This window comes from Notolabrus celidotus, chromosome 8 (genome assembly GCF_009762535.1).
Source record: "Notolabrus celidotus isolate fNotCel1 chromosome 8, fNotCel1.pri, whole genome shotgun sequence".
Taxonomy (NCBI): domain Eukaryota; kingdom Metazoa; phylum Chordata; class Actinopteri; order Labriformes; family Labridae; genus Notolabrus; species Notolabrus celidotus.
Genome location: NC_048279.1, coordinates 29,983,264 through 30,010,296, shown reverse-complemented (window position 1 = coordinate 30,010,296; position 27,033 = coordinate 29,983,264). Strand labels below are relative to the sequence as shown.

Below are 27,033 nucleotides of genomic sequence, written 5' to 3'. Positions count from 1 at the left end.
AGTTGAGTCTAATGGACGTCCTCAGGTTAGCATGTTGAGAACAGTCATGTCTTACTGTCGTTGGGAACAATGGTTTCACGCTTACAAGGCCAGTATGAAACAGAGAAAGCAACAAAACTGGGACTGCTGAAAAGTGGATCCAGGAATCACTAGACGACAGTGAGTGAATTATCCCAGAATAAATGCTCCCCATATTGACACTTATTGGACATTGCACTCCTTTGCTTTAATGGTTACATATAGAAGAATAACATTATGCAGAAACATGCACCCAGCACTTCTCCAAAGTTGCAATGTGATGTTGCAGAACAAAGTGATTACAATTGGCATCGACAGTGAATAGAGGATTGTAATAGCAGCAGCAATCTTGCCATTCAAACACATGCAGCGTGCATTGTACACATTCACACAAATAACAGCAACACCTAAATGACAGCTTTTTCTCAGTAGCTGTCTGTCTGCTTTTTCTACTTGTTCAGCCAGTCCCGCAGCATTAACAAAGCCCATACAGTGTTGTGTTGGTTTCTTTGTGTCTGTTTTCTTCAGTTTGGTCTCTTTCAATCAGCACTCTTTGTATTTCTACCATCCCTCTCATTTTCTCATCTTGCCTTCTTTCCTCTGCTGGTGATTGGTCAGCCAATAACCATGAATCTAAAGTTTTGTGCTCTTCAAATAAATTGACAGTAATTATCAAGTTGTCAAGTCCATGTTGTCCACCAATGCTATTGGGAATTGGCCTTTTTGCCACATTGTCAACAGGAAGAGGTGAAATCTTTAGCTTTTTAAACGTGCCAGACTACTTTCTGTGGATCAATATAAAATGAGGTTTGTGATTAGGTCATCCTTGGCACTATTCTTGTAATTCAGCATTAATCAATGTTGTTAGGGAGTTTTGACAAATCAGAATAAAGTATTTAACAAACCCAGGTGATCAGTAAGAAAGCCAACAACTTGAAATAAGTAAAGAGAAGAGTGGTGTTGCACATGCTTTGAAGACTTTCTGTTAAAGGGTTTGACGAACCACTCCACACTCAGTGGTTTTGGACAGCTTTCAGTGTGTACCCTCAGGCTGGCACATTAACGGAGTAATAGCGCCCAAGGTAAGGGTGCTGGCACATTAACATTGAGAAAGGCCCAATGTTATCCTGATCATACTTTTTACCTCATTACCCAGCCCTAGTTTACATAGCAATCATTCAAACTGTGCAATAATTTTTGTGGAATGAAATAAAAATCCTGCAAGTAATTCCCTAAACCAACCTGATTACAACGTAACAGAGACTGAGCAGCTGCTGCGTTCCCCCAGAACCCCACACAACCTGATCCTGAATGACGGTCCTGAATGGCAGCACAGGAATACAGCAGAGCCACACCTGTGACAGACACACTCATTTTCCACTAGCAGTACAGAAGACAGGTGCTGTGTTTGATTAAACCTTGAAGGGGGAGAGAAATGGAAATGTAACCAGCATGATCTTTTGCTTTCCTCATTTCACCTGCCAACAGCATTTTGTGGCAAACAGAATAAAGTAGGTGCTATGAGAAATTTAAATAGGAGAAGAGACACTCCTCCTATCTGTGAACGAATATCTGCACTGAGACGCTACCTGCCAGTGTGGCTATCACTTGCGTCATTGCAAAGTTACACTGACAAGAAAATCATTCTGTCAAAACCAGTAGATGACGGAGGGGAAAGTGCAGGCTAAAGATGGGCACATAATCAAGTTCACATATGATGCAGAGGAAAGATGAGGCAATCTCTGTGGGAAGAGTCAGTCAGTAATCAATGGTGGGAATTATCTAAGGCTGACAGCTTTCCACTCAAATTTTATGCATGAAATATTGACGTGTGTATCTTGCTTTATATATCTTTTCAAAACCAAAGGCTGAATTCTGCAACTATTATTCTTAGAGCATATTGCTGACCTTCCTCTCCCCTACTTGCTAAGTAGAAAGTTCCTAACTCTCTCTGACAGGCTCATTCAGCTCTGCTGTCAAAAGAAATGATACAAGAAGTCTTTCCACTCTAAGTCATAATTCTGTGCAACAGCTCACCTCAGTCAAACAGAGAACTCTCCCTGCATTATAATCTGTATTTCAGCATGAGAAGTTTTCTGGTTTGTGTTTTTTTGTCTGATTAGTTATGGCCAATCACTTTCAAGCAGACTTTGTGGTATGCAGGACAAACAGTCCCTATGGAGAGCAAAAGCAGGTAGACCACAATCTGTGGTAATGATATCCCAGCTCCCATCAGCGGCCATCTGTCTAGGATTTATTCATGTCTACTTACAGACTTGCATAAATGTCAGGTTTAATCCATTTTAGATCAACAATTTTAACATGAATGACAAATCTGCTTCACCCAATGTCCTGAAAGTCAATGAGCTTTTAAGCTGTGGGATGAATCTTGTGATGAAAGCAGATGACAACTCATGTTGTTGGGTAAATGCAACAATTGCTGGAATAGACCGATCAGCATATGAATGAGGGATGTAAATTTTAAGTATTCTCCGTGATCAATCTTTGGAAATCTTAGGGATTAATTATTGATTAATCATTAAAAAAAAAAAATGTCACACACTCATAAAAAAGAAGGCTCAGACTATAACGTGGATTCACTGCAACAAGAGAACTGAACAGAAACATATTTCAACTGTGTCCAGTTTTCTGACTTCTTGTTCTTATTGAGAAAAATACGTGGTCAGGTGTCAGTCGGGAGCGCAACCGGGTCATAATCAGTCCGGCAGCAGAGAAAAAAAGTGCTCATGGAGACCTGGTGCATAGCCGCACCCCCCAGCTCAGCTTTTCCACTGTGCGCAACACCTATAACCAGCAACCAGCTGATTCACATTGAAGCATGCTTTAAACTTAGAACACCGCCCTGATTGCTGAACTGTCATTTGAGACCACATGACGTTTATTCCACGTGATAAACAAAAAACGTGTTTGAGTAAGTTCTTAACAATCAATTAATTGGTACATGATTCATTGTTAACATCCCTTATAGGAATCAATAGGGCCATATGAGTAGGGCGATAACACCAGTCTTTGCAAGTCACTGACCCTTTTGTTAAATGGGTTAGTTCTGTTATGTTACAAGAAATCCGCTGTCTTTCAAGCTTACACAGCTGAAGTAAAACATCTGTGTAGCGCATTATTTGCAGTGATACAGAAACAGTGTTTATTTTGCTGACAAAGCTTATTTAGAGGGCAAACTTTTCCTCCTTTTTGATCTGCTTCCCAATTTGCTAATTGGAGTACAAACAATGCAGCACGTGGAGAAATACGACTTGGATGGAGTTGTTAAGTACAAACTTAGAGCTACATTTGGAATACACTAAAAGTTGTCCATCCTTCCCAGAGGCATGTATCATCATCAGATGATAGCTCATGACTGAAGTGAACTTAACATTTCAACACCAATATGTGTATTATATGAAGTCACTTTCTTCAAGAAATATCCTAAAGGCCTTCCTAACGTATCTGATCCACAAGAATAAAATGAACACATACTTTAAGGTAAAATTCAAGTTTGACTAAAGTACTACAACACTGCATTGAGTGCTTTGGCTGAATGGACAATAAGACCCATGGAAAACCTTGATGCTTTGATTTATTGCTTCAGCAGGTGTTGAGGCACTGTAATTTCCCTGAAGAGGCATCTGGCGGCCTATCAGAGGGTGTCTTTTGATGGTTGGCAGTTTTCAGGAGAAAAACACTATACCATCAAGTCAGAGAGGGGAAGCACTGCATACTGGTGATTTATTTTCCTAACTCTAAGTGCATGTTTGTTTTTGTGACGTGAGTCTTTCTTTTTCTGTTAGGCGACAGCTGCTTCATTTAACTGGGTCACACCATAAGCAAAGAGTCCTTGTGTCACAAATTACCATCAGCATTGATTGAGTCCCACTGATGACTAACATGTTTTCTGCACCTTGTGTAAATTACCCGATCCCTGCGAATTCATTTAACCAATAAGTGCTTTGTCCCCTCTTTCTTTTCTGAGACACTGTTTATTCTCTTTATCAAAGCTAAGAAATTCAAAACCACCACTCGTACGACTCCCACACACATTCTTCCCTCCTTTTGAGTGAAATATGCCGCTCCAGCCCCCTGCTGTTTAACAATCTGTGATGCTAAGACAGATTTTAGTCCTTTTAAATGCTTATGAAGATCCCCTCAGTGAATTCCCAAATCAGCATGGGCTTCTTGCTGATTATAATCTGGCTCTTTTTCCCCAAAAGCATTCTTGAAGAACAAATTGAGGACTTCAAAAAGTTGTTAGACAAACACTGTCAAACTCTTTGACTGGAGCTTTGACTCAGAAATAATAAAGAGGATGTTCTTTATAATAATTTCAATAAACATCTCCAGCTCTTTCTCTGTTCCTGACCCTGAAGAAACTGGAGGAAAATCCAGTTTCTTCAGGGTCAGGAACAGAGAAAGAGCTGGAGATGTTTATTGAAATTATTATAAAGAACTATAAAGAACTGTAAAGAACAAGGCTAGTTTTCTTTCAGACTTTTATAAGTTGGAGGACGAATACAATGGAAGTTAAAGGTGACATATCATGCAAAATTGACTTTTTAATGGTTCTCTACCTGAAATATGTGTCCCTGTCTACAAACCCCCCGAGAATGAAAAAAATCCATTCTGCCCCTGTTTTGATTTCTCCACCTTTCTGTAAATGTGCGTGAAACGAGCCGTTTCAGGCTTCCGTGTTTTTGTTACGTAACAACAATATCCGGTCTGTCACGGAGTCAGAGCTCGGAGCTTGTTCAGCCCATAGACTGTATAAAATAATACTGAATCCCCCCTCCGTGTTTCATTACCTGCACAAATGTGTGCTAACAAGGAGCTTAGGAGGGAGGCATGCTAGTTGTAGGCTGTCTTAATAAACACAAAGGTTGGTTTTACTCCCCACGTCTGCAGATTTGAAGATCTAGTGGATGATTTTTATTTATCATGGATAAGTGCTAGCGCTAGTTAGCAAAGCTACATAGCTACATGTCGTAGCTGTAGCTGTGTACCAAGACACACGTCTACATACTGACAAATAAAACAACAAGAAACACAGAATCTGTGACCAATCCTTCAGAAAAGGTCCCGCTGCCTTTCTGGCAGAGGTCGGTTTTACTCCCCACGTCTGCAGATTTGAAGATCTAGTGGATGATTTTTATTTGTCATGGATAAGTGCTAGCGCTAGTTAGCATAGCCACATAGCTACATGTTCATAGCTGTAGCTGTAGCTGTGTACCAAGACACACGTCGACATACTGACAAATAAAACAACAAGAAACACTAAATCTGTGACCAATCCTTCAGAAAGGTCCCGCTGCCTTTCTGGTAGAGGTCGGTTTTACTCCCCAGGCCTGCAGATTTGAAGATCTAGTGGATGATTTTTATTTATCATGGATAAGTGCTAGCGCTAGTTAGCATAGCCACATAGCTACATGTTCGTAGCTGTGTACCAAGACACACGTCGACATACTGATAAATAAAACAACAAGAAACACTAAATCTGTGACCAATCCTTCAGAAAGGTCCTGCTACAGGCGCCTCTCCGTCAGGATCAGATTCAGAGGGTTGAAGTAACATGATCTCTGAGCAGCCGTGTATATTCAGCCAACATGTAAACATTAGATTAACGTGCTGGACAGCCGAGGCACATCCACTTCCTGAGGGGGCGTGGTCAGAGGGAAAACAGAGTGTTCTGAGGAGGACTGAAGAAGAGGGCTTTTCAGGCATGCCAAAATCTGATTTCAAAGTGTTTTTTTGAGCATAAACTTTAAAGACATGTTTTGGGGACCTCTTAGACCAATATATATTGATGAAAAAAGCGTGATATGTCACCTTTAAAGTAATATGCAGACTTTTATTGAAGGAAAGAAATCCTCACTAATGTTGAAATATCTTAGACTGTCCCTGAACCATTCAATGAGTTGTGAGGCATCTAAGGCATTGGCGATGTTGGGGGGGGTGCTTTTTAACCAAAACAGACTTTAGACTTTAGACTTTATTGTCCACTTGGGGGAATTCTTTTTCACAGCACCTTCTGCGTTTCCATAGGCAAAGACATTCTAGAACATACACTTCAAGCTCAACAAACTATCAACAAAGGCATCAACACTCAAACAAACGAAGTCGCGTCATTCAGCGAGGCCTGTTGTTCAGGCTCGCTATAACAGCAGGGGCCAGGCTTTTGCCAAGGTGAGCCCTTCTACACCTCGGTGCCCTGTATCTGCATCCTGAGGGGAGTGGGACGAGGTAGGTGTTTAGTGGATGTGTGATGTCCTGTTTTATTGAGGTTGCAATGCTTCTGATGGCCCTGTTGTTTAAGTCTGTGAGGTTTGGTGTGGGGAGACCAATTATTTTAGAGGCTGTGGTGGTTATGCGTGTGAGTTTGGCCTTGTTTTTAACAGATAGCATGTTTTAGAAGCAGATGGAGCAGTACAGGAGGATGGATTGAATCACGCTTTGATACAGCTGCAGGATGAGACGGGGGGGGCAACATAGAGTCCTTTCAGTATACGGATGACTGACAGTCTTTGATGGCTCCTTTTTTGAATGTCACTGGTGTGCTGGTTGAAAGTGAAATGGTTGTCCAATGTTTTTAAAGCTGTCGACTGTTTCTACTGCTTGATGGTTGATGGTGATAGAGTGCTGAGGTGAGGAGGGTCTGATTATTCATTCTTTTGTGTGACGGAGCGGCACCGTCACTGAATGGAGCGCAGTGTGCGCAGAGACACACTGGCACACAAGCCGACACACACACACACACACACACACACACACACACACACACACACACACCAAACTTTCCCTCCCGTCAGTTTCCCTCTTCTCGGTGTCCCTCTCCGTTACGTAGCGTCGCCGGGGGTGCACACCTGAAGGCTTATTGTTTTATTGTTGTAATGTTTGTAGAAATCATTTGATAATTAGTGACGCCCAGTGGGAAGAGTCAACAATATATAAGAGGGCTGTGTTGAGTTCCCTCGGGGCAGTTTGTCTTTCGCCTGGTAAGAGAAGGAGGTGGCTTCTTGAGCAGTGTCTGTCCACTGACCTTGTTTTTGATTGTTTCTTTTGTAAATAGTCTTTTGAGTTTTTGTTCTTTGTAAATATATTGCACTGAGGCCGGCACCAATAAATAATCACTTCAATTTTCCGACTACGACTATGTGTTTTTCGAAACGTGAGTTAATGAGAAGAGAACCTCGCTACATTTGTCTTAGTGACATTGAGATGGAGATGGTTATCCTTGCACCACTGAGTGAAGTGTGTAATGGTGTTGTGGTAGTCCAGGACAGAGTTGTAGTGGGTGATGGACTGGTGTAGTCATTGGGGTAGAGGGTGTAAAGAAATGGGTTTAGCACACAACCGACTCTCCTCCATAGGCATCACTAATACACCCCTCAACTGGTTTCATTCATACCTTTCAGGCCGCACTCAGTTCATTCAACTTAAATCATTCACCTCCCATCCAGTCCCCGTCACCACAGGTGTGCCCCAGGGCTCTGTCCTGGGGCCCCTGCTGTTCATCATCTACCTCCTCCCCCTTGGTCACATCTTCCGTAAACATCATATTCACTTCCACTGCTACGCGGATGACACCCAGCTCTACCTCTCCACTAAACCTGACTCTTCACTTCCACCTTCTTCCCTCACTGATTGTCTCCTTGAAATAAAATCTTGGTTCACCTCAAACTTCCTCAAATTAAACAGCAATAAAACTGAACTTCTTCTAATTGGCACAAAATCTACATTAAACAAACTCCATAATTTCTCTATTCCCATCGACAACTCGCCCCTCTTCCCCTCCCCTCAGGTTAAGAGTCTGGGTGTCATCCTCGACAGCACCCTCTCCTTCACCTCCCATATCAACCACGTCACCCGGTCCGCCTACTTTCACCTCCGCAATATTAACCGTCTCCGTCCTTCACTCACTCCCCACTCCACTGCCATTCTTGTTCACACCCTCGTCACCTCCCGTTTGGACTATTGCAACTCCCTTCTGTTTGGTCTCCCCCACAAAACCCTCCATAAACTTCAACTGGTTCAAAACTCAGCCGCCCGTATCATCACACGCACCGCCTCCTTCCACCACATCACACCCATCCTGCAACAGCTCCACTGGCTCCCCATCACACATCGGATCAACTACAAAATACTTCTTCTCACCTTCAAATCCATACACAACCTCGCCCCTCCATATCTCTCTGACCTCCTCCATACTGCCACACCCGTCCGCACCCTCAGATCCTCCTCCTCCATCCACCTCACTGTCCCCCCTGCTCGCCTTGTCACCATGGGGAGCAGAGCCTTCAGCTGCTCTGCTCCCCAGCTCTGGAACTCTCTCCCGCCTGACCTCCGCAACACTGACTCACTCCCACATTTTAAATCCAAACTCAAAACCCATCTGTTTAAACTGGCTTATTCCATCTGACCACAACTCCTCTGTCCATTCACTTATTTAAACTCTGTATGTTTTTAATGTTTTAAGGTGACCTTTAGTGCCAACAAAGGCGCCTATAAATAAAATGCATTATTAACCTTGTGGTGCTCCGGTGTTGATTGTGATTACTGATAACAGATAACAGTGAACAGATACTTTATAACAACTGATTTTCTATCTTTTCAGCCTTTAAGGCAGAGATAATACCTTTGCTGTATTCCATTTTCAATCATTTGGTGGATACTGACAATTTTCCTCAGCCCATTTGGCAATTATTTCAAAGTAAAGAGCAGCTACACATGAGGGGTTTCTTGACTTTTTAGCCATCTTCACACAGACTTCACTGAAGTGCTGTGAGTCCGGACGTGATTGCTTTGCCTCATCAACCAGATGTGAGTCTCTGTGAGCTGAGTTTGGATTGTAAGAATTCAACCTGGTGTTTCCAGCTCATACTCGTGTTTGCTGGCAGGCAGGTCGAGAGGCACCGTCATTCTTTGTTTTGTTTTTTGGGGTGTTGATGCATTTATCGAGAGGATGGGACAGTGGATTAGTACGTAACTGGGAGAGAGAGATGGGAATGACGTGGTAAAGGGCTGGCAGGGTTGAGGACTACAGCCTCAGTACATGGGTTGCGTTACATAACCACGAGGCAAAGCCAGAGTCATTCTAAATGATTTTCCACCCACTTCAGATAAAATGGACCAATCATAATCTTTTTTTCTGAAATGGGCGAGCTCTATAACGACACAGGAGCAACGCTTCGGTCACTCGTTGAACAACCAAGATTGCAGCTTCCACTGCTGAGAGGTTAATTGAATCCACCATTTGCGCCATAATATATTCTGCTCGATTGCTTTGATCGGTTGGAGGTCTGTCCAATCGTTTCCAGAGGCACTTCCACATGCGACTGTTGCTAATGCCCCCTGGAAAAATGATACATACAGCAACAATGTACCCAACTTTAGTATTATTTTAACAGATGCAATTTCTGCACTTCCGTATAGGCTTCTTTTTTGGATGAAGGTGCTTGGTTTCAATTAAATTTTTCCTCTTGATTTGATTCTGTTACTTAGACTTGACTATTGGCTGACATAAAGTTTCCCCAGATACCAGTGTGACTAATAATCCATTAAAATATACTTTCCATGTGTTGTCCACGGACAGAGCAGCGGCCGTCAGCTCTGTCCGTGGTGCTGAACTGCTGAACAGGCGAGGCCCGAATTCAAAACACGTAACAAGTCTGTCTTAACTTGACATGAAGTATTTTTCAGGCCTTTTCTCTAACCTTGACAAATTCAACTAGATTTACAAATTCAATGGGACATGTTTTTGACTATTGAAGTGCAGGAAAATGTCCTTGTGTTCTCTCATCCATTTTTCCTTGAAATTCAGTACAACCCTGCCTCTGGCCAGCATTTTTCACCAGAAAGTAAAGCCTTTATGGTACATATGGGTTATGATCAATCCAACAAAACACACACATGTTCAATAAATCATTGGTTGATGAGAGAACTAAAAGAACATGTGTTTGTGTTTCTCCCTATGGGAACGTCAGAACAGCTTGGACTGTAACAGGAGAAAAAAATCGATCTTTGATTTGTGCTATCAGCTCTCAGCAAATCTCTGCAGGCTTCCAGTCAAATAGAAACACTGTTCTCTAAGAGGGGCAAGACAACCATTGACTGCGTGTTTCTGAAAGTTTTAACATTAAAGCAGAGAACTGGTTCAAACTTGAGAAAGGCAGCATGAACCACCTGAACTCATTGAACACAAAGCATGCATCTCACCGCCTTCTCCTCCGATGGATGATTAAACCCAGTCAGCAGAATGAATCAGAGTCAGGTGAATTGATTAGAATTTGACAGCTGCTTTATAGGCTGCACCTGTTTCAGCAGAGGAGTCATGATTGATTAATGTCTACCCGGAAAAAAATTCAAGAAATCAGCAGAGTATTTTATGAAATGAAGCTGTGGCTGAGTGCAGTTGAAGAATATTAAGAATTAAAGAGACAGTTTTGGTGCTTAAAGAGTCACCTCTCAGGGTTGGGGTTCTTTGGATTGATTAATGTCACGTTGAGTGACATTATGTTACCCTTAAGTGAGGCAGCTGTTGTGTTCATATTCAACCAATATTTTGCCACACCTGTTCCTTGCAAACAGTGTGTGTCAGTAACACGCCTGGTCTCACAGCAGTGTGAGTGTGAGTGAAGTGATGCTTTGTCTCTAAACAGCGGGGAGGAGGAGGAGAACACGATGCTACTTGTGTTTAAATCAGCAAATAACGAAGCTGTCAGTCTCATTACTTCATCCAGAAACGTGCACAGCGTATTGGGAAAACTTTATATGCAGGGTGTGCAGGCATCACTGCCATCATTGTTTCCTGAAGGAGCCTGTGATGATGATCGCCCCTCTCTGTGCAGGCAAATGCAATTCTTCTTCTTGTCTTCAATTATTTTACTGATGTCTATCAAACACTGAAGCTTGTGCTCCCTTTCACGGTCACTCACACATTCAAAGCATGCAAGTGCTCTGCCTGACTTAAAGAGGAGGGGCTTCAGGAAAAAGCGAGTCACAACTTGTTATTGTGCACTGTGATGATAAATGTTCCACAGATCCACTGGATTATTCTAGAAAGGGTAAATATCAATCCTCAGAAGAACAACAGTTGGCAGAGATCTGAATTTTTTGGGGCTTATACTAAATCATCTCAGTTAAACACTATTTATATGTTGTGCAAAGTTACTCTGTAAAGTTAGACGACTTTTTGGAGGCTTGTTTTTTCTAGGTAAGTGTCAACTAGCAAGGTCCTCCCCAGAGAAGAGGTTGTACAAATCCCCAGTTTCTTTATGTTTACTGGCTTCATTCATTCAAACAAAGAGAGGACAAGGTCATGCCTATCACTCACACTGGTTAACAAAAATCAGGCCACTGGATGTTCTGCCGCCTGCTCATCTCTTCTCACAACTCGCCAATATCACACGGAGCCTCTGGCGTGGCTTGACAAACTGAGGGTTGGAGTTCTCAGCATACAACCAATCACAAACATTGACTCCTCTGCCAACAGAAGATCGTCACATTTTACGTGCTCAGAGCGAATTATGATATTGGACAAAAAACAAAGAAGCTGACACAACCTCCTGGCTCAAACATCCTTGAAGGGGAAATAATGCTAAAATATACAAATAAAGATACAAATTAAGGCTTGTAATATCATTTTACTATGCTTAGTGCATAACAGATCTGACTGTAATCACAACCACGTGTGCTCTTGTGGTGTACATGACAGTTTTAGATGTTTTATCTCAGCTGCAGCCCTGATGTCTTCAGATGGAGCTCTTTGAAGCTTAAAAAATGAACAGAAAATAATTTAAAGCCTTAAAGAGTCTATCATATCTTTTAAGTTTAACAGCTGCAAAGCTATGGTGTTCTGCCAGTCCTCTGCAGGATGTCATCAGTAGAGTACAATGAAGACCTTTAATCAATATACTGTACTGTAAAAGCCACTTTGCAGGTTATGTGCCCAGCAAAAGTTACTATGGTGATGATCCAAGTAAGAAATGAACAACCTTTGCAGCACTGGAAACCCAAAGTTCACCCTGTTAACATCCAGAACTGAAAATCCTGCTTCGTAGAACTGGCTCCTTGTCAGTCAGGGATGTAAATCATACAGTGTGAGGTCATATTAACATAAGTTCAAGTAGAAACAATGACTCACCACAGTTCTCCTCATCTGCCTGATTTCCACAGTCATCGATGCCGTTGCAGTGCAGGAGCTGGGGGAGGCACACGGTCAGGTTCCCACAGGGGAAATATCCAAGGGGGCATGAAGCCTTCTCTTCTGTGATATTGAGTGCTGTGAACAACACAGATAATTGAATGTACACGTTAAAATCTCCAGATATATTGAGAGTTCTTGTCAAAGAGTTCAGTGAATGTCACATTGAGGCACATTTTGTATGCATTGGTCCTAACAAATGCCTCTGTGCTGAAGCCGCTGCTTTTTTATGCAACCCATGTTAAGTTGCTGAAGTTGTCCTTTGACTTGGAGTCTTAATTATGCACAGACATAGGACAAACAGTACATGCTGAAAAACCCCGCCTTCATGTGCCATGCAAGCAAGGAGATAAAATGATTCATCCTTCGTCTCTTCCTGCCTTGATTTTGAAATTGCTCATTAATGTGTCGTGGGGAGTCTGCCTTATCACGCTTCAAGTTCAGAATAGAGCGGACAGGCCAATGGCAAGCAGGCTTGCACATTAGACCCTGACTGGCATCCCTGCCACTGAAACCCTATTAAAAAGAGAGCCGAAGTACTCCTCATCTCATACAATCCACTTATCAAGTTTAACAATCAAATTCTCCACGTCATTATCTCCAAACTAGTCCTCCAAACTGTTTCCCTTCATTAGAAACTTCAGATAACATTTTGATTTTGATGGCTGAAATGTGTTCTTGCTGCTTTGTAACTGTTGTTTTGATGAATATGAATAAATATGATTCGTACTTTTTTATACGTGGATTTGACTTGCAGAATCAAGAAGCAGTCACAAAGACTTTGGGATGCTATGGAGCTCATTAGAGATATAACTCCTGGAGGGTAATATCACATCAGCAATTCAGATTTCACAACATTTCATTTTATTGGTCTACAAATTGGTACAAATGTTCTTGTCCCAGTTGAACTCCTGAAGAAATGTCCAGTGCAGTTTTAATTAAGGATGTGTGCGTTTGGTCCACTTCAGGATGAAACGTTGTCTCCAGAATAACTTGTTGGTTAAACAAGTTATTGAAATTGTATTAACGTAGACCTGAAATGTTGGGCATAGAGTGTGTTGTATCTGGGTTGTATCAAGCTCTGGTAGCTCTGGTTGATAACAGCTACTATCTGGTTGTAAACACTCACAGATGATGGATGGTATTCTGAGGTACTTCGTGGTTGGAATATTTTGACTATTTTGACCTATAACACATATAATTTTCTGCACCTTTGTCTGTACAGTATGTTTCCATTTATCATGAAACCACTTAAATAAGGCTCTGCCAAAAAACTCCTGGTAAGGGAGGAGTGATGAATGAGGTGAAAAGTGCCAGTGATGTACTCTATATCAGCACTCATAGAATGCCTTTTGTTTAAACATAATCACAACTATATTGTTGTTTAATAACACAATCATTTTTTGCTTTGCAAATGTTTATAAAAATCTAATTCCAAAAAGTCGGAACACTGTAAAAACAGACTTTGATGAGTTGCAAGTCATTTAAAGCCTACGTTTACTAAAAACAGGCATGACTCCATGGTGGAAATCACCGCATGGGCTCAAAATCAATTCCAAAAAACCATGGTTTGTAAACCCAGGTAATTGCTGCATCCACAAATGCAGGTTAAAACTAAACCATGCAAAGAGGAAACCATATATAAAGGTTATCTGCTGTCAAATACTTTGGATGGACTTGAGTCGAAATGGGAAAACCTTAATGTGTTCTTTGGAAATTATGGAAGCCATGCCTTCTGCTCACAAATGTAGAAGGATCACCTGGCACATGGCATAGCTAGCTTACACACCTTCAAGGGCACCATGCTAAACAATATATGTAGGTTTTGGAGAAACATATGCTGTCATCCAGACAATGCTTTTTTCAGCAAGACAATGGCAAACAAAATTCTGCATGTATTACAACAAGCACCTCTCCTTTGGTATCATCTACCAGTCAGGGTCTGGGAGGCAGACACCCTCTCTAATTTTAAGAGTAGGCTTCAAACTTTCCTTTATGATAAAGCTTATAGTTAGAGCTGGCTCAAGCTTGGACCAGCTCTTAGTCACGCTGCTATAGGCTTAGACTGCTGGGGGAACTGACCCACTGGGATCCTATCTCATCCCTCCTCCCAACACGATGGTAAACATGTACTTGTCCCAACTTTTTTAAACGTGTTGCTGGCATAACATGTCATTAAACAACCGAGCATATGATTTTCATATTTCAATGTTTGATATGTTGTCTTTGCACTAGGCTTCTGAAGACCTTCTTTCAGCCTGTGGTGGCCAGTGCTCTCTTCTTTGCTGTGGTGTGCTGGGGTGGAGGTATCAAGACGGTTGAGGCCAGCAAGCTCAACAAGCTGGTAAAGAAGGCCCGCTCTGTGGTTGGCCTAGAACTGGACAGTCTGGAGTCAGTGGCTGAGAGGAGGTTGATGGACAAACTGTGAGCTATCCTGGACATGATGAGCTGTGGCTGATGAAGAGCTCGTTCAGTCAGCGCATCATTCCACCACGGTGCAAGGCTGAACGCTTCAGGCACTCCTTTGTGCCCACCGCCATCAGACTGTTAAAGAGTAACGGAGGCCATAGACTGCACCATGCTGACCACTGACACCCCCCCCCCCCCCCCCCCCATGAACAGATCCATACCATCCCTGCTCTGTCTGTCACACTCCATCATCCCATCCCGAACTCTCTCTTGACTGCTGCTGGCATTATTATGCATAATATATTGTATTATATAATTATCTTGCTATGTTATATTACATTACTATTCTAACTACAACCCATGGTCATATTACATACAAATATTATTTCTATTTATTGCTTAATTTGTCATTACCAACCATAATCACACCATGTCAACCTGTCACTACTGAAATGTTTTAATACTGCCTGAAATTACTTCTATTCAATTTAAATTCCACTTGTAACATTGTATATATCTAAATTGTATTCTAGCTTTATAGCTTTATTTATCTATTTTTATTTTTACTTATTTTATTGTATTTTATTTTCATTTTTTTTTTTTACTTATTTTACTTATTGAAACTTCTTTCTTGATTGTACTTATGTCTGGGTTGCTGTAACAACTGAATTTCCCCCCGGGGATCAATTAAGCAATATCTTATCTTATCGTATCTTATCTTACTATTTCCAATTGTTGCAAATATAGAGTTTAATGATTTGAAAACAATTAAATTCTGTTTATTATAAAATATTAGACAGCATTCCAACTTTTTTGTAACTGAGGCCGTCAGGCTGTCATTATTCTGCAGGGCTCTAAAATCCTAATGGAGCTCAAACATCTGATAAACCACATTTGACCTCTCCGGGACAGTACACACTTAATCTGGACTGTGGGTTATGCAATGTGAGCTTTGCTTTGTAAAATGAGAGTCAAATGAGTATTTCAGAGATTTCCCTGAGCAAAATTGCAACACTTCACAATCCTTCCCTCAGAGGTAAATCTTAATCTTATGAGCACACACACAGATACAATCCAATAAAATAGCAGACTTGAGGGTGAACCAGTCAGACGCTTACAACACGGCAACCCTCCACATCCTCTACATTATTTAAATTAAGTCTAAAAGTCCTCTCCCTTTACTCCAAATACATATTAAAAACCACAGAGTTACATCTCCAGTGACTAATTTAGGTGATGCCTTGTGGCTCTGTGTGAATCCTGATTTATATATATGATCCTGAGGGGACCTAATAGGTAGACCTGGAGAGAGAGAGAACACTATATTAGAAGATACTCAGAAAGACATATGGCCTGACTGGAAACATTATATATCAGGACCTGCAAAGAAAATCACCAGGGCATCAAAGGATAAACAATTACTCTTTTTTTAAGAGGATGATGTCAAAAATATTGAATTCTGAAAGCAGCTCCTCGGTGTAAAGATCTAGTTCACATTATTTCACAGTAAGTGTGCTGAAGGGAGAAATCCGTCAAACATTTCCAGCAACTGCAATGCTCTGTAATGAGGTGTAGCCAAATGACACTTTGGCCCATGGCAATTTAAGATGACTCATAATGTGAGAAGCACCTAATCACTGCAGGTGTAGCTGAAAAAAAGTTCAATACTTTGAAAAAGTTTGTTTTTCATAACCCAAAAAGGTAACATTTCATAGATTCTGATTTAATTTTCTGATTTTTCATGATTATGGCTTGTAGAAATATAGCTGGATAGATAGCTGGTAGACAGCTGTGATGAAACACAGTGGATCAACACCAGGGGATGACACACTTCCTGCAGACACTAGGGCATTGGTTTAAAAATGAATGAAGAGGACTTTGGGCCACTACATAATAGTCCGATTCCTTTACTCACGCCCAGGTAAGACACATCTGACACTGTCTCTGGTTCAAGAGTGTCTTGAAATTAGAAAGCGGCTGTTGTAGTCCCTCTCCTGAAGACATCTTCATGGTCCCTCTTGATGCACTGACACCAGCCACAGTCCACTTCTTGTGAGGCTCTCCCAAGTTCCTAAATTTGCTTTTCTTGACAATCCCCTCAAGGCTGCGGTCATTCTTGTGCTCTTTTCCTACCACACACTTCCCTTCCAGTGAACTTTCCATTAATAAGCTTTGATACAGCACTCTGTGAACAGCCATGACCTTCTGGGGCTTACCCTCATAGTGGGGATGTCATTGATCTTCTCTGGACAATGATCAAGTCAGCAGTCTTCCCTGTGATTGTGTTTGTGTGTACTGAACTAAACCAGGAGATACAAGCTATTCATACAGTTTGAATGAGGATTTACTCACATCAAAATAAAGTATTCTACTTTTCTGAGATATGGTTTTTGAGCAGTAGGCTATAATTATCAAATGTAAAGTTAAATAAAACTTGAAACATTTAAGTTTGCATGCAATGAGTCCAGATTATCCAAACTTGTAACTTTCTCAAATGACTGAGGGATAAAACTGAACTTTTTCGCAATATATTCTAATTTTTGAGCAGCACCTGTATATTTTGTATTGAAAGAGGAGAAAGAGAAAACATGTGCCACCTTTAACTTTCTCTTACCTCACCATTGAATTCAATAAAAATCTTTAACTATGGCCAAAGAAGAAGGTACATAATTTTTTTTCTGACAAAGTAACATTAAAGTGCAGAAAGTCAACATCCCTCACTGCAGCAACAAAGTTGAAATTTTCATCAAAAACAAGACTCGAAAATGGAAAATGGAAAATCTGTAGCTCTAATTTATCCACACACACCTACATGCAGGATTGGAGTTATTTCAATATTGGACTCAAGGGTAATTTGACAGAAACTTTTAAGCAGAGCTATTTTTAATTATATTCAAAATCCAACTACACAACTCTTCAATGCTTGAGGAAAAAAATGTGTTCGTAAACAGATCAAATTTTCTGTTCTCATTACTTGCATTGACTTGTCGCACAACATAAAAACTTTTGGTATAAACCTCTCTCTTCCAAATGTTTTACTACATTGCCTCAATTTATATCTTCAACTTATATCAATGGGCACTTTTTCCAAACATTTCACTTAAAGCTGGGGTTGGTAATCAGATTTAGATACACTTTTTGTCATACTGGTTAAAATGATCTTTATGTCCTGATGGCAATCATTACATGATGTGTTCCTAAAAAAGAGTGAAAAAAAACTATCTACAGCCGGAGTAAACCTGGGAAAACACCAACCAATCACCGTTTTTTGGGTCCCCAAATTTTAAACCAATCAAATCCCGTCCAGCCGTTCTGCCCTCCTCCTGCGCGTACATTTCCCCGGCGTGCACTCCTCCGAGTCCCCGTCTCCTGCCTCTACTTCCCCTGACTCTATTTACTGCCCCTCTCTCTCGTCCTCGGGCCTGTCCCCTCTGACCTGATGAGGTGCTTTGCTCAGGACTGTAGTCCGGATCAGAGTCTAAAAAGCTCTCACCAACAAACAGAATAATAAATGATGTTTAGTAAGTCCTACAGAAAATATATATGTACTGTAGCGTCCGTACGGACGCTGTAGTGATGACGAGCCGATTCGTGAACACGTTGAGCTTTAATAACCGGTCACTGTCGGCTGTGATCACGCCAACCAACAAAACAACAATCAATGTTTGAATGAATGAAAAACTTCTCCTCTCCTCTCTCCAGCTCACACACTCTACACCTCTCCTGATGCCTTCACTGACCGTCAACACTGTAGGAATTAAGAACATCTACACTGAACACGTTTAACAAACAGTAGAGCTGTTACAGTATTATATATGTGTTATAACTTTTCTCCGGATATCGTGTCACCGGTACAACTGGATAATGCTAGCATGATAGTTGTGAGTACTAACAGCAGCCATGTTTCTTTGTGTTTTTAACTTTCACTATGATAATGTTTTGGTGAGGACCGGTTTTGAATCAGTCACGATCATATGGTCGACAATCAGCGGCGCTCGTGCATGTGAGCGGGGGGGGGGGGGGGGCGTCGTTTTGGAGGAGCTCCGAGGGAGGAGGGGAGGGGTTAGACGGAGTCATGAGGAAAAGCTACATTCAAATTCATGCTAGTTTTCTGAGACTACCAACCCTAGCTTTAATTTGACATTTAACAAAAGTCTGAATTTATTTTTCCATCATTTTGAACATGCATGATATCTGCAGTGCTGAGATTACAGTTAACTGCTACCGCTTAAAAAAGACGCCCAGCAGGATCTGTGCTAATGAATCACAGTGTGACTCAAAGCCAGATGGGAGAAGGCCTAAAGAAACCTGCTTGCTATAATAAATGCCAAATAGATCAGCATTCCCAGGAGTATGAACTTGTTAAACCATTGGCAAATATGCAATTATGGTACAAACAGAAAGGCTCTAATCTGAGGGAGTTTGCAGCACCTGCCTCCTCATGCACAGAGACAGATTATTTCAGTCACAAGGGCACTGGAATTTCTGGGATAAATACTCCACAAGGAATCGCTCTTAGAGTATCAAAAGCCAAAAGCTATGAAAACAAATGAAGATTAATGAAAAGTTAGTAAAAGTAACAAAGGGCATCATTTAAAAATAAAACAGTACTCTAAAAACTTTCTCAGTCCTATTTGACTCCTTGTGTCATTTTACGATGCCTCATGGTGGAGCTATTGACATCAATCATGCAATTTACCTTCCAGTAGTACTTTGTATTATTCAATAAATCTGGTACCATGATATAGGAGTGCATGATTTTATTGCAAGTACCCAAAGTGCAGCAATTTTATAATTTTGGTAGACAATGTCTCTGATATATCATATCATATCATATCATATCATTTCATACCTATATCATCATATAGGGCATGATATTGTCAACAGGAGTGGGGCATTATTGATTATAGAAAAAAGGGGAAAAATATATTGCAATGCATTGATGAATAAATGTTCTAGTCAGCCCTATCATAGTGAATCATTTAGTTTCATACAATGTTGTATTGTATCGCACCATTGTACAGTAGAGAAGATGTCACGTTGTGATTTTTTGTATCTTCTTTATAATCGTGGGTCTGGCGCATTTATATTAAGTCTAATGTGACAATAATGAAAGATGATAATCAGTCAGTAATTTGGCATTTCTAAATCATTTTTTGTGTTATGGCTCTGGTTGGTTTCTGTTTGACAGTGTCTTCATCTTCATCTATCTTACTTCACTTTTACAGTGAAGCTTACAGTGACTCTCTTTTGGGTTTGGATGAACTTAGAAAGGTCTATGATGGACCGTGTCTTACGATGGACTATTTCTTTGTGATTTCTTTTTCTTTTTGCTCAGGAGTCTTCATGGGAATAACATGTCACATTTATTTGATTACTGATCATCTTTAGCATTGTTTTTTGCTTCCTGTTGATTATCAATTGAAATTCTGTATCATTATGTATCACTATGCTTTTTCTGTGGTTTGCTTATAGACTGTATAATCAATGGATGTAGTATCCGTGACGTCACCCATCTGAGCTAGTGTGAGGTAAAGAGGCGAGCCTTTAGCCTCTTTGCTAACAGCTATCAGGGGCCTGTCTGTTAATCAAGTCAGCCATGTCCTTTAATGGGCAAAATTCATAATCTTAACTGCTGAATTATGAAAACAATCACCCACCATACACTGTGACCTAAACCGTTTTTTTTGGGACCAGACTGTAAACATGTTTGTTTCTGCTGCAAAGACTGTCTTTTTTGAATGGGTGTGTGTGTGGTTTCTGGTGTTTCTGCAGCCAGCCTCAAGTGGACACTAAATTAACTGCCATTTTTTACACTTCCACATGGGCTTCATATTTTAAGACTGGAGGTTACCTCTTGGGTTTGCTACCTGGCGTCAATCACTTACAAATGGGTCAGAAACACCAATTTGTTTTTAAAAGCTGCTGTCAATTTCTCACATTAAACATTTTGAACCTAATTGCGAGTGCTGACATTTTTCACTTACATTGAATCGTATACCATATCATATCATATAATGTGTCATCAGTATCATTTCCTATTGTACCATGTTGTATCATGAGTTACCCTTCGATTTCACCCCTCAAACATGGAAAAACTTAAAGTTTGTTGGATAAAGTTGAACTTTTCCAGCACCTCACAATTCCCCAAAGACATCCACTCTCATCCAGCTACATTATGCTGCTGGAGTAGAGGGGGAAACAGGATGCTGTGGCTGAGGGGTCAGAGTGGGTGATCCACAAGTCAAAAAGTTTGCAGTTTGATTCTGTTCTTGGATACGTTATTTAACCTCAGTCTGGATGGCATCCTGGATGGTAGCTCAGCAAAAAAATGTGTGCAGCACTTTGGGTAAGGTACAATCTTGGGACCCATTGGCTACAGTCTTACGATCCAGTGCGACCAGAAGATAGTGATAAATGACTTCCAGCCAAGACTTCTTTAACGGGTCATTGGGTAGTTCACAGTCGTTGAACTTTGTAATATCTATCTCATTTAAGATGAGTCAAAACTCAATTGTTGTTAGACTGCTGATAGAATTGGTATTCTACTTTAGTTGAATTCATTCTTCCTGTTAGACCCTCCACATGGACTGTTTTTCCTACATTGAGCCAGTGCCTGCTGAAAAGCTTGTGGACAACACTACAAATGAAAAGCAATACTTCTGAAACAAAAATCCTGCTCATGCCTACAGCTTCTGCATTTAATGAAACATCTCTTATACACAGAAAAAAAACATCAGTCTATGGCAAACTGATGACATGAATTTGAGTTGAGAGAAACAGACTCGTCAACATTTACATCTCAGAGGAACATCATGGAAAGATAAAGACAACAACTTTTTCTAGTACACCGTCCTCATGGGGGAAACTGTCTAAGCTTTCTTTGACCAAAGGACTTCAATTAAATGTTTTGTATCCAGGCCTTCTGCATGAAAGTGTTTGATGTTGATCAATTTAACGCTATAACATCTGCTGGTTGAGTCTGATTGTTTTCTTCTGCTGCCAGGGCTTCCTTAGAAAGCTAATACAAGACTTGGGCTGTTTTCCAAACGGCCTGCTACATACTACTGCAGATTTTGCTCTTGTTCACATACTACTTACTACTTACTACATACTGAATTTTGGCCAAATCAGTACGTACTGCTAGTATAGTAGGCGGTTTCGAAAACAGCCTCGATACATAAGATTACTTAAGGTTAAAGGTGGCTGTGGCTCAGCTGTAAAGTCGATCACCTCTCTATGCTAAAGTGTCCTTGGGCTTCACCTAAACTGCCCCTTGTGGCTCAGCCAGTGTGAATGAGATTAGTTTATACTGTTGGGCTCTTTCCATAGCAGCCTCTGACATCAGTGGATGAACACAGTGTGAGTGGGTGAATGAGTGGTCAGAGGACGAGAGAAAAGCTACATGAAGAGTCCATTTAGTATTTAGTGTTGAAATAAAAAGAATTGGAGTAGGACAGAAGAATTTATCTTGCAGAAAGCAGGAGAAGCCCACACTTACTAAATGCCACATAGATTTTGTTAACATTTCGACCTGTTGGCCTATCACCTGGCAAACACCATCTGTGAAATTCTTTGATTTAATAAATCCTTATGGCATTGAGTAAGTGAGCAGGTTTATCCTCTTCCTCTTGATGTTTTGATCGCCCTGCACTTACGTGACGTGGGAATAGCTGGCATTTTCAGAAGAATTAATCTTAACATCAGTTCAAGCCGGTATCTTAAAGTTTGTTTAAATTGTCTGTCTTCAGTTTTTGGTCTGTCGAGATCAAAGGAGAATACAAAAGGTTAGCACACTAATTAGAAATACTGATTTTTCCAGGCAGGACAGACCCTCAGATATCTCTCTCTCTCTCTCACCGGGTGCCTCCAGCAGTGACTCAGAATCAGCCAAGCAGAAAGTGATAAAGACCCACTAACCAGCAGAGCCAGGGGAGTATCACAAAAACCACAAGCATAGTCAATTAGCAGTCAACGTCACGGTCCAACAAATCTTCAACACTTATCTGTGAGCTGTGAGGCAAGTCTATCATCGATTGAGAAACATGTTGTCTTATGTTAATTCATTTTCACAAGTCAGGCAGTTACGACTGGATCATTTTTCTCTTCAGATCTTGAATGTGTGATGCTTGTTTGAATGAAGTAACAGCACGCATGGCTAAAGGATGCAACAGATTCTTTCCTGGGCTTGTCACTCAGATTAATGGGTGAATACGCAGTGCCAAAGTGGTGATCAAGGCTGCCCGGTTTTAAAATCTGACTTCAAGCCCTGCAACGTCATTCTACAGCTGATTTGAAGTTTGCAGTTATCACTGAAAAAGTCAAAAGTAAACATCAGATCTCAGGGCTCCAAATATCAAACATCCTTTGATGACTGTCTCTCTGCAGAAGTTCTGCAGGGAATCTTAAACTTTGCTCTCTAACAGATGTATGAGTACATTTTTTGCAACAGCAGCAAATACTTAATTTGGCTGAAAGTGTGCAAACTGCAGCAGGAGTTTTGTGCCATCTGTTAAAGCCTCCTGCAACAAAACAATGCATTCTAGTTAATGTATTGTGTGAAGCTGCAAGGTGTAAAGCTGTGAGGATAAATGATGATGCATCAGATTTTGTTAATCTGGTTTTGCTGCGATTTAAAAATGAAGCTCTGTTCAACATTTTTTATTTGCACCATAATCGATCTATCCATCTATCCATCTATCTATCATTAAAATTTGTGTGATACACCACTTCCACAGTGAAAATGAGTGACAGGTGTCATGGCACACCCCTTTGATTTCCTGATCATAATGGCCATTGACCTTTGACCATTGACAGGACTGCATTGTTACAGACTGTAGAGATGGTACTTATGTGAGAGCAAATAGGTAAGTGAGTAATTGAATAAATTGCGGGTGTTATTATCTGTCTCATCCATTTTTTCTGTATTTTTGGAAGGTAAACTGGAAGTTAAGAGAGCGGGGATTCATCCTTGAAACGTTGTTTAAAGAACACAAAAAGGAAAAATGACAAAATTGTGGGTTTTGTACTTCTTGGTTTCAATAAAAGGATTGGCCAATGGCAAGTGTAGCCTTTCTGTTTCCTATGCTTACTTTTTAGAGGAGACACGGCTTTGACAAAAAAAGGAATTGTGTATTTAGAAAGCATGACTGCAGCACAACTCACATCCGATACAGCCTAAATCGATCTATGCTGGGCAAAGTGAACATCGCTTTTCAACTTGATGAGGGCTGCCACGCCACTTCACAGAGACACAACAAGCTGTTACAAAAAACTGTCCATGAAGAGAGGGAAAGACAGGTAAAGACAGTTTTCCAGCATTCAAAACTTCACTGCAGTGTTGTACTGTAACTTGTTGACTCAAACACACTGCTGATTTTGCAGCTGCAGTAACTACACTACCAGTCCAAAGTTTGGAAACACCTTCTCATTCAAAGGTTTGTATTTATTTTAATTATTTGAAACACTGTAGATTAATACCAAAAGACATCAAAACTATGAAAGAATATATATGGAATTATTTAATTAACAAAGAAGTGTTAAACAAACCAGAATAAGTTTTATATTTTAGATTCTGTACAGTCGCCCCCTTTTTCCTTCATGACAGCTTTGCACTTTTCATTTGTAGAATGACTTGCCTACTCAATGTGTTTGAGACCATCAGTTGTGTTGTTTAGAGGTAGGGTTAGTAAACAATGGATAGCCCTATTTGACTACTGTTGTAATCCATATTATGGCAAATCCAGATTATTTCATAGTTTTGATGTCTTCAGTATTAATCTACAATGTTGAAAAGAATTAAAATAAATAAAAAAACATTGAATGAGAAGGTGTGTCTAAACTTTTGACTGGTAGTGTATATATAGGTATAATGTAGCCCAATCACTCAATATGAACATCAGCTGCCACTCTATCTATACTGCTGTCAAAACGAAATGACCCCCTCAGGATTAAAACATCATTTCTCCATTGACCTGAGTAGCAGTTTGACATGGCAGCCCCCTCATAGGTCATTGTGGCACAGAAAAAGCTCAGTGCACTTTTTGTCAACACAAAATTGGCAGTTCAATTCAGCATGCTTTCCCCCCTGCGTCTATCAGAGTGGAAACCCAGACACTCGCCCTCAGTAGCTGGATGCTGCTGGACACTGACTGATAACAGCCACCACACCAACTGATGGATAACGCACAGACCTGCACATCCAATGCAATCTCTCCTACAACAGCTTCAAAATGCAAAAACCTGCTGCTTACATAATATCCCCAGGTCGACAGACAGACCTCACATTAATGCAAAATACAGAGGATTAAAGAGACAAAGACCTCTGAGACTGCATTTTGACATGACAGTAGACCTCTGCTGAAGCTCAAACACAGACCATAGTAACATTTCCATACCTGATAAACTGGGAATCACTTGTAATGCCTCACACTCAACACAACGTCCACATCATTGATCAATATTAGGGGAGTTGTTCCATCGTGGGTAGCGTGAATAAAGCATTAATACAGCTCCCTGATGAAATACAAGGATTATACAGGAAATATATCACCATGCAACATCCTCCATACAGTGATCCCCTTTTTGATATAATCAGTGTTAATCAGAGTAATCCCTCTCGTCTATAAATAAGGGTACAGATTTCAGATTGCCCTAATTGATTGATTTCCTGATTTTGTGCAGTCAGAGTAAATTTGATCAGCTGACATAGTTTGTTTTTCTGGCAGCTTCAAAACAAGAACAAAGCTTTCACAAAATTCATTCACAGAAGAGAAGTTGCTGAACTTACCGGACACACCATACGCGAATATCACAGCCACATAAACTTGCATGGTTCCCTCTTGGAAGTTTTTTTTTTTTTTTTGTATTAAAACCGACAAACAAGACAGCGAAATGTAATAAAGGGAAACCTGTAAGCGAAAAAAAACAGCACAAAAAAGTTTGCTCGAGCGCGGTTGTTGTCCGTTCAGTAAGGAAAGACACGCGAGGAGAAGCAGCAGCCACCACGGAGGAGGGTCGAGTCGGTGTGTACAGCCAGCTCGACTGAGATAGAGTGAGAGGGAGTGAGGGGGAGAAAGGATGAGAGGTTTACTATCCAGCAGCAGCTGACGCACGAGCAGCAGCAGGAGCAGCAGCAGCACAGGTGCAGCGCGTGGAGCGGTGGGAGGGCGTGAGGGTCGGTGTGTGGGAGGGGCTACGTAGCTCTATGTCAATGTGGTGCTTTTTTCAGAAGCAGGAGGGGAATATCCAGCTCCAGAGGGAAGCACAGAGGCTCAAATGTGATTAATTTCTGATCTTTAAATACTCTGTGATGGTCTCCCACTGAGTGTTGGCCCTGAAGAATCCATAAGCTCCTCTCCCCATGCATGTTTCTTTATTGGCATCAGGGGATTGATGCATTTAAGAGTAGTTTGAACAACAAGCCAACAAAAGGATTGAACATGAAGCAGCTTTCTTTCTCTTACTTGTCAATGAAATAAAGAAATCCTGGCTTGATGACACAAGAGATTTCCGTACTATGGATAGGCCTACTTCGTCCTCCTGCTGTGGATGTTTCAGAATCCAGCTGACACGGACGTGCTGGACTCCAGCAGCAACAGATTCTACTACTCATCTCATCACTATAGTCTCTCCCTCTATCTCTTATTCTCCTCTATCCATCTTTCCAGACCTAACCCGGTTGAGGCAGATGGCTGTCTAACAGGAGTCTGGTTCTACTCAAGGTTTCTGCCTGTTAAAGCTGCTGTTGGTAGTAACGGAGTAAACATCTGTTCAGAGAGGGGAACTTTGAATATCAACACTACCTCTCACAACCAGATTTCCTCTTAGCCCCCTGACACAGATCGGAGTGCGCAATCATGATAGTACAAGACTCATAACCAATCATAGGTATTAGGGGCCGCTTTTTAACCAATCAGCACGGAGGATTGGAGATTAGCTATGATTGGTACATCATAACAGGAACAATAGGAATAATAACATTGCTTGATACAAAGGCATTGGAAAACACAGAGATTTCCCAATAGTCTCAAATTACTTTACTTACCGATGAGTACCGATGGGTATTATGATCTTTCCTCCAAACTGAGCAGAAAAAAGCAACTTTTTTACACCATTCCTACCAACAGCAGCTGGAAGGAGGCTTTTCCTCACCGCTGTAACTAGCTGAATATTGTGAGGTGCAATGCTCATGGTGGATTAAGGTGGGGTAAGACTGAGTCTTACCTTGTCTTGGTGTTGGGTCTCTGCTCATAATTTGACATAGAGTTGTTTAGACCTATGTTTGTAAAAGTGTCTTGAGATAACGTTTGTTGTGATTTGGCGCTATGCAGATAAAGATTGACTGATGCTTGATTGATACTTAAAGGAGTATATTATCCATTCACACAGAGGATCAC

General features: G+C 40.9%; 1 protein-coding gene across 1 annotated transcript in view; it reads right to left on the bottom strand.

Annotated features, from left to right (window-relative positions):
• Positions 1-25,740, bottom strand: part of rxfp1 (relaxin family peptide receptor 1) — an 89,767-nt gene extending 64,027 nt beyond the window's left edge. The window contains exons 1-2 of the mRNA XM_034689730.1: positions 25,425-25,740; positions 12,167-12,304 (exon numbers count right to left, since the gene is read on the bottom strand). Of these exons, the coding sequence (XP_034545621.1) occupies positions 12,167-12,304; positions 25,425-25,467 (181 nt within the window). The 5' untranslated portion in view covers positions 25,468-25,740. The remainder of the gene's footprint in view (positions 1-12,166; positions 12,305-25,424) is intronic.
• Positions 25,741-27,033: the final 1,293 nt, after the last annotated feature.